A 10,626-nucleotide genomic window follows, 5' to 3' on the forward strand; every position below is an offset into this window, starting at 1 on the left:
CTTCCAAGGAACAAGTATCTTTTAATGCTTCTTCCCTTCCCTAGCCAAATAGGGGATAAAGTGAGTGTAAAAGACAAATTGGACAATCTGTCTGACTCGTCTTTTTTGGAGAATTAATCTTTAGACTTAGAGCTCCTTGAGACCCTGGTTTTTTCCTTCCTTTGTGTTCCAGAGCTTAGCACAGTGCTTGACAAGCAGTAGGTACCTAATAAGTGCTCATTGACCATTCCAATTACATCCAATTTAAAAACCAAGCCAATGTAGATGGCATAGGAGAAATTGCATCAGAACAGTAAAAGTTCCCCTGGGGCATTAAGGCAGAGCTATAAGAAATGATGACCAGAGAATTTGAAGAACCAAGGGAAGCCAGAGGTGGGGAGCAGGAGTCCCCACAACAGCCTCAGTGAAAAGCAAAAAGATGACCTTGAGGCTTAACCTTCTCCTTTGCGCAGAGAGGGGCGCAATGTGCAGAATGCTGGCAGAACCGGGCCCAGAAATGATTTGTTTGATTGAAGCAAGTGTTTACCTAGTTTTATTCCAAGGAAAGGTTGAAGGGTCAGTTATGGGCAGTGTGGATGCCCAAACAGGCCATGATATAATGATGATGATGACGATGATAACTAGCATGTCTGTAATGCTTAAAGGTTTGAAACAAGAGATGTTATTAAATCATTTTTTTTAATTAAAAAACTTTAAAACTCAATAAGAGGCATGGCTCCAAATTAACATGAAGCACTGGAGATGGTGAGCCTGGCACTGAGGGTACAGAGACACAAGCTAGAGGCAAGCCCAGCCTTCAAAGAGCTTCCATTTCACAAGGAAGGGGGCTGGGAAAGGGCGCAAGGTGCAATGTGTTCACAGTTGAGTAACTGCAGGACATAGACACAGCAGTGCTCTGGGGGCATTACCATGTCCGGGGTGGGGGAGACCTTGGTAAGGACCAGGGTAGTCACTTTGTAGGTAGTGACATTGAGCTCAGCTGTGGCTTCTCAGAAAAGAGAAGTAGAAGAACATTCCAGGCAGAGAGAGAGCTTGTACAAAGGTGTGGAGGTGGGAAATGAGCATGTAGAGTAGGAGGAGCAACAAGCAAGGCAATCTAGCCAGAACATGTGTATGTGAAGGAAAGTCATGTGCAGAGGAAGCTGGAGCAAGGTCGGAAGACCTGTAAGCAATAACAACCCCATAGTAGCACGCATTTCTACAGTGACTCAAGTTTGCCAAATCACTTCAGAAGCATGACCTTCTTGGAACCTCAGAATAACTTGGGGAGGCAGGTGCTATTATTATTCTTATTTTACAGTTAAGGAAACTAAGGCACACAGAGAGTCAATGACTTGCCCAGGATCACTGAGCTAGTAAGTGTCCGGGCTTCCAGACTTCAGGCCCAGGACTTCATCCCCTGTCCCACCAGAAGGTAACACGGTTGGACATGAGCTTTAGGAAAATCCTGGTGCAGCAGTGTGGCCGAGAGCTTGGACAAGATCCCGACTTGAAGTGGACAGAACAGAACTGGCTATTGAAGTAGTGAAGGCAAGAGAAAATGAGGAGGGAACAATGAAGGAGATACTCGGGGGGCGGATTGGCAAAGCGTTAGCAAAGAATTAGCTGTGTGGGGTGAGGGAGAGGGAAGAGCTCGCCTTTCCTAGGCACCTCTGATGTCCCAGGCACTGCGCCCAAACGACTATGCACTGGCACCATGGAAGGAGCCCCTGATGAGAATGAGCAGAGGGGAGGCCTGGGAAGCTTTTTGCAGAAGACGAGATGTTAGCTGGGACTATAACCAGTCAGCAGAGCTGAGGAGGGAGCACTTTCCAGGCAGGGGGGACATCCAGGCAAAATGCCGGAGCAGGGGGAAAAGAAACGAGAGACTGTGGAGGAGAATGAGCTACAAGAAGGCAGGAAGGATGGAGGTGGGGGTGGGGAGGACAGGCCAGAAAAGACTTTGAACATAAACATGAGTATAAAGCATGATCTGGGCAGGGCAGAGGGAGTAACTGAAGTCTGTGCAGCAGGGGTGACCTGGTTAGACTTTAGGATGCTTTGAAGTGGGGAGAGCCTCATGGCAGGGACATTGACCAGCAGGCGCCAGGTGATGGGGTCTGAACTAACTCAGTGATAGTGTCAGAGGAGGTGAAGAGAGGGATAGACCTGTTGTCATGGAGATCTAGACTGAAACAGACCTTTATCCAATTACGAACTGGGTGATGTTAGTCAAGTTACTCTGCCTCAGCTTCCTCAATTATAAAACAGGGCTACCTCCCAGCGTGGTTGGGAGGATCTAATGATATCAGGCAGTCAGGAAGCATTTCTTAAGTACCTACTGTGTGCCAGGCACTGTGCTAAGCACTGGGGATACTAAAGAGGCAAAAGATAGTCCCTGCCCTCGAGAAGCCAAATAGTATTTGTAAAGAGCCCAGTAGGTGCTATATATAGCTTGTTATGGTCATTGACTGGAAATGTTGTAAAGGTAAAAACTGACAGACCTCAGCGACAGGTTGGAGACCTAGGAAGGAGAGGGCAAAGCTATCAGGATGACAGCGAGGCTGTCAGCCTGGGGGGCCCAGGGGGGTGCTGTTGTCCTAGAACGTGGGAGGGGAAGAGGGTTTGGTGGACAAGACACTGAGTATGAGATGAGCATAGTGGGGATCAGGGCTAGAGAAGCAGATCTGAGCATCCTCGGCACAGAGGTGGTGGTTCAATCCGGGGGAGCTCACGAGACTCCCAAGAAGGCCCAGGACAGGGCCACAGTTATTAGATGTGACCTGGATAAAGATCTAGCGCAGGAGAGGAAGGGGTCAGAATGGGGGAGTGGGGGAAGGAAGGATGACCAGGGAGAGTTGTCCTTGTCAGTGTTGAGGCATGTCTGGTGTGTCCGACCCTCCATGACCCCATGGGGTGGTTTCTTGGCAAAGATATTGGAGGGCTTTGTCATTTCCTTCTCCAGCTCATTATACAGATGAGGAAACTCCTATGCAGAATGGAGGTCTACCTGAACTCAGTTCCCCAATGACTAACAAATCCTAAGCCCCCCCCCCCAACCTCCAGCTGTGAAGTATCTATCACCATAGTACACAGAGTGCCAGGCCTAGAGTCAGAAAGACTCCTCTTCCTGAGTTCTAATCCAGTCTCAGACACTTCCTAGCTGTATGACCTAGCTAGGCAGGTCGCTTCACCCTGTTTGCCTCAGTTTCCTCATCTGTAAAATGAACTGGAGAAGCAAGCCATGAAAACTCCAAACGGGATCACCATGGATCAGACACAACTGAACAACAGCAAAAATTAGAAGCCTCTCTGTTAGTTTACCTAGAAATATTAAGAACTAAAGATGTCTTCTCATCTAAGAAGACTTTCTGGGCCTGTCCTCTCTAGAAGGTAGGTTAGGTCAAGAACAAAAGAAAACAAAAGGATTAAGGGTAAGGAACTAAACTTGGAGCAAAGATCATCTGGTCCCTGGGGGAAGGGCCTAGCCTCCCAGGCCTGGGACCCACCTTCCATTCAGAGGGAAATGCCCCATCCCTCTTCTTTCTTTCTCATTCAGAAAGATCAGATACCTTGGGAGTCCTTGAAGGGAGGGGTTAGTTGGGAAGCATGTATGAAGCAGCTAGAGCCAAAAGAGGCCAAGGGCAAACTTGTCCTCCAGGAGCTTACAGTCTAGCTAACAAACCTGGATAAATGGTTAGTCGCTGCTTGAGGAGGACCAAAATGACATCAGTATGTTGGGGCCAAGTTTCAGTGCATCCAACCCATGTGAGCTCGGAAGGCCCTGCCACAGATTGGGCACAAATAGGCCACGTGAACATTTGGAGTTGACCTGGCTCTGAATGGGCACTTACTGGTTCTTTTGAGTGACAGAGCACAGCACCTTCTTCGATGGATAAAATAGGAAAGAATGAACAGAGGGAAGGCACTAGAATTAGGCGGGATTGGGAAAGGCTGGGATTTTATCTGGGACTTAACACAGCAGTAGGTAGATATGAGGAGACCAGGAGGATGGGATGTCTTTGGGAGAAGCCTGGAAAGGTGGGAAGGGGGTAGGATTTTGTATTTGATCCTGGCAGTGATAGGGAGCCACTGGAGTTTATGGAGTGGGGGAAGGCAGGGCGACCACTTTAATGGCTGTATAAGGGATGGGCTGGAGCAGGGAGAGACTTGAGGCAGGCAGATCCCCCATCCTCCCCCCCCACTCCCCCTGCTGGAGGCAAGAACCACAGTCCAGGTGTGAGGTAATGAGGGTCCCACCAGGGTGGGGGCAGGGCAGGTGAAATTGACCAGAGGTGTTGCACAGTAATGGGAAAGATAATGGGTTTGGTGTGGACCTGAGAACGGTCAGCTTAGAGATGGTAATTCAATCCATGGGAGCTGATGAGACTGCCAAGTGTAGAGAGGAGGCCCTGAAGCAAACCATGAGGGACACATACAGTTTCAGGGTCCATGAAAGGAGACAGAGATGAGGGAGGAGCAACAGAAAGGGGGCGGGTGTCCCAAAAACCCAGAGATAAGAGTGTATCCAGGAGGAGAGTGACCAACTGTGTCCAAGACTGCAGAGAGGCCCAGGAGAATGAGACCTGAGGCCATTGGACCTGGCCACTGAGGTCATCAGTCAATTTGGAGAGCAGTCTGGCAGAATGGGAGAGAGGCCCCCATTGCAGATGGCCTTGTTCAGGAGGTTAGCCATCACAGAGAGGGGAGAGATGACCACATGAGGATTCCTTGTAGGATGGGGAGATGTGGGTGTGTTTGGAGGCAGAAGTGAGGCAGCCTTCTGTAGAGGTAAGAGAGAGTGGGGGTGGGGAGTCAGCAGCCCCCTTGTAGAGGCCAAGGCAGCAGGTGGCAGGAGTGATAAATAAAAGGGTCCAAAGGCTCACCAAGGGATCCCGATGGGGTTAGCCTCAACGGATGAGCAGAGAACCTCTGCCATAGGGGGAATGATTCTGGAATTTTGGCCCAATACCCTGACTCTCCTGTTTCAACCAAAGCCTTCCACAACCTCTAAGAAGTGTGCCCAAACCAACTGTATTCTCATTGCCAATTCTGACTTTCTGAACCACGTGTGACCATGTGCTGGGCACCTCCATTTCTCCCTCCCATTCCCTTTCAGCTCCCTTTTGTGTATTCTCTCTGCTTGTATCTATATTCCCAGCTTAGCCCAGTGACTGGCCCATGTAAGCGGCCAAATGCTTCTTGCCTTTCTCCTCTCTCAAGATTCCTACAGTTACCTCAAATTGTCTTGGGGTTAAGGAGACCCACGAAAGGAGCATGGGAGGACTAAGTCGGGGTGGACATTTTCTCTCTCGTCTAGAAATTGTCTGGATTTAGAATCATGTAAAAGGAATAAAAATGCCATCTAGGACAGAGGGGGCCCAGGACCAAACCCTGGCTTTGGCTATGGGCAGTAAGCCTGAAGAGTTGGCTGGGGTCAGTTGGGAAGGGTGCCACAGGGGCTCACTGTGAGCTTTGGGAAGAATAGTTTGGAGAAAGGATGAGAAGACGAAGGATGAGGGCCGAGTTCACTAGGGACTGGGGCCAGGGGGCAGCTTGCTGTAAAAAGGAGTGGGACCCTGAGTTTTCAGACGTGAGAAAGCCCTGGGCATCTTTGCCCGCAGCAGGGAAGGAGCCTCCCTGTGAGTGGTTGCAGTGTACAAATGGAGCCCAGCCATGGTGGGGTTGCTTACACAGACTTTATTTAGGTTCACAGGGTTAGGGAGCAGACCCTTAGAAGGTACCTCAAGATGGCCCAAAGCAGGCATGGCTGCTCCGGGCGACAGCCTTGAGCATCCTCCTGGGATTCCTGGTGTGCACACCAGGGGCCTGTGCTTCACAGACAACAAGACAAAACACACAGACAGACGAGGGGTCCTCCAGCAGGAGGAGTGAGCAAGGAGGGAGAGGGGAAGAGGCCTGGTCTGGACTCAGCCGGGTCCAAGAGGTGCTTGGCCGACCCCTGATTTGGTCAGGGGCTCCAGAGATAAATGAAGACCAAGGAAGCAGCACCCCAGGCCGATCGCTGTGTGGTGGTGCACCTCGGGGGCTGCTCTAAAGCCCAGAAAACATGCTTCTGGGTGGGGGGGGAGGGGTCCTGCTTCACAACCCCAGGTGGCAGCCCAGCCCTACAGGTGCTCAGTGATCTTCATTACTTTCCTCTGCACTATCATATCCTCCAGTGTCTGGACTATCATATCCTGCAGCGGCACCCGGACCAAAGCCAATTGTAGGGCCTCTGGAAGGAAAAGTATACTCCCGGTAAGTCCTGACGCTCTCACTTCAATGATGCCCCTTTATTGGGGGGGCCCCCCATATCACCCAGCAGGGAAGTCAAGGGCTAGGCTGCAGAGGGACCGGAGGCCCAGGAATACCCTAACCCTTCCAGCAGTTTCTCACTGCCTATTTTTGGGGGAGGTGTGTGCTGCCTCAGTGGCAAGCTCTCTTTGCTCCCAATTCCCATTCCTCTGAGACTTTGCTCCCTCCTCCCAGTCCTCCCTTTAAACCCCTAGCTACCCTCTTCAGGAAGGAGCCAGCTTTTCTCTATTCCTTGAGATGGCAGAGCCTCCTCCTGCAGGGACTCAGCATTTGAGCTGCCACCCCCTTTCCCCCAGGACCAGTCTTCTCCCTCTTTCCCTCCCTCCTCCTCCTGACCCTTATAAGCAGGGAACTCTGTGGTCTCTGGCCTCCCCTCCCAGTCACCCTTTCCCCAAACAGGGTCACCTTCACCACTATATGCTTGGGAAGCCTCCTCGCCATCAGCATCTCTCCCATCCTTCCTTCTGCTTCCCCAAATTCTGCCCTCACTTCTCTCAGTGAAAAGACCTCGAGTGAGCTCTGTCCCTAATGACATCAGCCATCCCAGTGGTGTGTCAAGGTCACTCAGGATCATCCTATCACCAAGTCAGTAAGCAAGCTGCCAAATGGCACCAGGCCGGGAACAGATCCCTGGGCCACGCCACTACCGACCTCCCAACAGGTGCAGGGGTTTGCTGTTGGGCTCACCCAAATAACTCCCGTTACTGGCCCTTCACTGGCCAGTGAGTATCTAAGGTGTCTTCAGGCCCATCACTGTCTTCACTGTGCTGCAGTCAATGAGCCAGCCCCCAAGCAGGGGAAATGACAGAACCCAGAGGGTAAGGGAGTCAGGAAGGGTCTCGGGTAGGACCCTGTCCACAAGTACCAAAAAGGGAAGACTGGCAAATGCCTTGCCAAAATCCAAGTGTAACCCTGGCCCAGACTCTGGGGCTCCCAGCTCACCCAGGATGGGTTATATAGTCTTGAAAGGTTCAGCTAAGGTCAGGAAGGCCTAAGTTCAAATCCCGTCTTGGATACTTCCTAGCTGTGTGACCTTAGGCAAGTCACTTCCATCTGCCTCTGTGTGCCTTTATTTCCAGTAGATTGAGGATAATAACTGCACCTCCCTCTTAGTGTTGTTTGAGTATCTAATGAACCAATGTATGTGAGGAGCTTGGCTGACCTTCAGGGGCTCTGTGAATACTATGTGAGTAATCATCCCCTCTCAGGCCACAGGACTTAAGCCCCCAACCCTCAAGTTTCTCCCAGCTCCCATGCAAACACACACCTGAATGGGCTGTTCCCCACCCCAGAGTCTTCAGGGTCCCTGAGAGAGAGTGAACTCTCCCAAGCAGCTTTTGAGGGGAGCCCCGCCTCCCACTCAGACTGGCCTGCTTTGTCCTGATGCCTCCATCTCCTATCGGCCAGTCTTTGCATGGGCTGTACCCCCACCCCACATTCCTCTATCCCTTGGAATCCCTTGAAGACTGAGCCCACCTGTGGCCCTTCCTCATCCCTTCAGGACATAGATTCTTCCTGGGGTCTGTGTGCTCAAATGTTTAACCTTTTGTGCTAAGTGTATTTCTATAGGATGTGCTTCTTGGACAGTTCCCTTTGTGTGTGTTGAACAGCTGTATAAGAAGGCTTTTTGCCAGGTCCCAAACACATGTAGTGAATAGTGAAGCGGTAGCTGGCCGAGGCTCCATCGGTTTGTCAGTCAGGGCTCCCTCTCTCTCCCCAGGTAGACATTGCACTGACTCCCCAGGGGAAGGTAAGGCAGGCTTTGCTCACTGGGTTCTCGGGTCCATGGCCTAAGTGCTGAATGTGCTTTTGGGTGGAGATTGTGTAAGTGAGGCAGACAGAAAGAGAGAGACGCACACACACGGAGGGGTGGGAGGGGGCAGAGAAAGGGCCAACATTCCAGTCTCCTGACCTGAGGCTGGTGATGTCTTCATCGGGAGAGTCAGGGTCACTGCCAGCCTCCGACTCGGCATCCTCCTCGTCCTCCCCCATGTCCTCCTCCCCCATGGGCTCCTCCTCAGCCTCGTCCTCAGCCTCATCCACGGGCTCCTCCTCGTCCTCAACCTCTTCCACAGTCTCCTCCATGGCCTCCTCTGGCTCCTGGATCATGTCCCCTCCCATTGCTCCTATCTGCCCAGAGACCTGGGACATCGAGGCTACAGAAGCCGATGCGGCGGCAGAGGCCACCGATGCAGAGGCCGAGGCCGATTCCTTAGCCCCAGAGGCGGACCCGGCAGAGGCCGATGCCGAGGATGCCAAGCCCTGCTGGCCGGAACTGCAGAGGAGAGTGACTGGGGCGTGATAGCCCTGCAGCCCCCCCCCCACCTCCCGGCAACCGATGACGCCCCTCTGGCGTCCTCCGGTAGATGCTCAGGCCCGGATGTCCACCGCCCCTCCCCGCCCCCACCCCATCGCTCCCCCGAGATGCTTGGCCCCTCCCCCCACCTCATCCCTATCCCTCCCCCTCCCCTCTGCTCTTCTCTCCCCCTTCCCCGCCCCCGCCCCCTCCTGCTCTCCCCGGCCTCCGCCCCTTCCCCCTCCCCTCCTTGCTTTTTCCCCACCACCATTTATCCCCCATAATGATCTGCCTCCCCCTCTTCTCCCTGCTCTCTCTCCATCCCCATCCATCCTCAATAATGATCGACCACCTCCCTCCTCTCTCCGCTCTCCCCCCAAGCCATCCCCATCCATTCTCCATAATGATCGACCTCCTCCCTCCTCTCCGTGCTTTCCTCCACCCCCACCTCCATCTTTCCCACATAATGATCGACCACCTCCCTCTTCTCCGCGCTTCCTCCCACCCCATCCCAATCCATCCCTCATAATGATGGTCCACCTCCCTCCTCTCCCCGCTCTTCTCCCACCCCCGTCCCCATCCATTCTCATCTGAAAACACCTCCTCCTCCCTCCCTGCTCTCTCGCTGGCCCCCACCCCCGCCTGCCCCTCCCTTCTTGCTCTCCCCTGGTCCCCCCCTCGTTTCCCTGCTCTCCCCTCAACAACGATAGCTCGCCCCCGCCCCTCTCCCCTACCTCTGGTTGTCCGGGGGCGAATCGAACCACAGATGGGCCGGGTAGTGGTGGATGCGGATCAGATGGTCCGTCTGCTCCTCGGGGCTCATGAACTTGTCAGTGCAGCCCCACACCGGGCACTGGTAGTAGAAGGGGATGGGGCGGCGCTCGCGCGCGGCCGCCGCCCGAGTGGGCGAGGACGGCACGGTGCCGTGGCGCTCCAGGAGGTGGATGTCCAGCAGCTGGTCCGAAGGGAACGAGCGGCGGCAGAAGGAGCACGCGTTCTGGTGCAGCGTCTGGTAGTGACGCACGTAGCCCGGCAGGGAGTCAAACACCCGATCGCAGCCCCCAATGTGGCAGCAGTAAGCGGGCACCCTGCAGGGAGAAAGCGGCTCGCTAGCCCCCGACCAGGGGCTACCTGCCCGCCCGCCAGCCCCTCGGCTCATCGGCCACCTATCCGCCGCCCACCGGCCCTGAGGACCCTCTGCGGACCCTCTCCGCAGCCGGCGTCAGAGCCCGGCTCCGCTGACCGGACTCTTCCGTCGACCGCGGCTTCCCTGTCACTGGGAAAGGCGGCAACAGCACCTTCGGGTGCTGAGGGTGTCTCGTAGGGTCCCCATCCTGGAGAGCAGAGGGCCGAGGAGGGCGCGACCAGCGATGTGGACCGAGCCCTGATCACCGCGACGATGACGAACCTTTTTCTACGACGAACCTTTTTCTTACCTCCCACACCCTCCCCACCCCCTGCAATCCCCGCCTCTCTGCCTCGGTCTGGCCGCAAACCCCGCCTCTCCGCCGCAGTCTGGCCGCAAACCCTGCTTCTCCGCCTGTCTCTCACCGCAAACCCCGCCTCCCCGCCTGTCTCTTACCACAAACCCCGCCTCCCCGCCTGTCTCTTACCGCAGACCCCGCCTCTCTGCCTCTGTCTCATCCCAAAGCCCCGCCCCTGACTCGGTCTCATCCCAGGCTCCACCCCTCCACCTCGGTCTCGCCTGAGGCTCCGCCCCATATTCGGCCCCTCATCTTTGCTCCCGCCCCAGATCTATCCCTTTAGTCTTGCTCCTGCCCCAAGGCCCGCCCCTCAGCCTAGCTCTCATTCTCCAGGCCCCGCCCTGAGCCCACATGACCTCAAACAGCAGGTGTCCTGGTGCAGACTAGGGGTGGCCCCGGCAGTAGGGTGGCGAAGGTCCTGCAGCTGTGGGTGGGCGGGGGAGGGCCAGTCGACCCTGGGCCCAGGCAGGCCAGCAGCCTGGGGGAGGGGAGGGCAGCTCCATTTCCCCTCTTCTTCTCCCCCCCACCCTCCTCCCTTACCAACCATGC

At 54.6% G+C, this 10,626-nt stretch overlaps 1 protein-coding gene across 1 annotated transcript; it reads right to left on the reverse strand.

Moving 5' to 3' along the window:
* Window positions 1-5,659: 5,659 nt before the first annotated feature.
* ZNF511 (zinc finger protein 511) lies at window positions 5,660-10,030 on the reverse strand. The gene is made up of 4 exons (XM_020973067.1): window positions 9,892-10,030; window positions 9,328-9,681; window positions 8,210-8,572; window positions 5,660-6,217 (listed from the first exon to the last, which is right to left on the reverse strand). The coding sequence occupies exons 1-4, from the start codon at window positions 9,924-9,926 to the stop codon at window positions 6,118-6,120; spliced, it is 852 nt and encodes a 283-aa protein (XP_020828726.1). The 5' UTR covers window positions 9,927-10,030; the 3' UTR covers window positions 5,660-6,117.
* Between the last annotated feature and the right edge of the window lie 596 nt (window positions 10,031-10,626).

This window comes from Phascolarctos cinereus, unplaced genomic scaffold (genome assembly GCF_003287225.1).
Source record: "Phascolarctos cinereus isolate Bilbo 61053 unplaced genomic scaffold, phaCin_HiC Scaffold_3;HRSCAF=262, whole genome shotgun sequence".
Lineage (NCBI taxonomy): Eukaryota > Metazoa > Chordata > Mammalia > Diprotodontia > Phascolarctidae > Phascolarctos > Phascolarctos cinereus.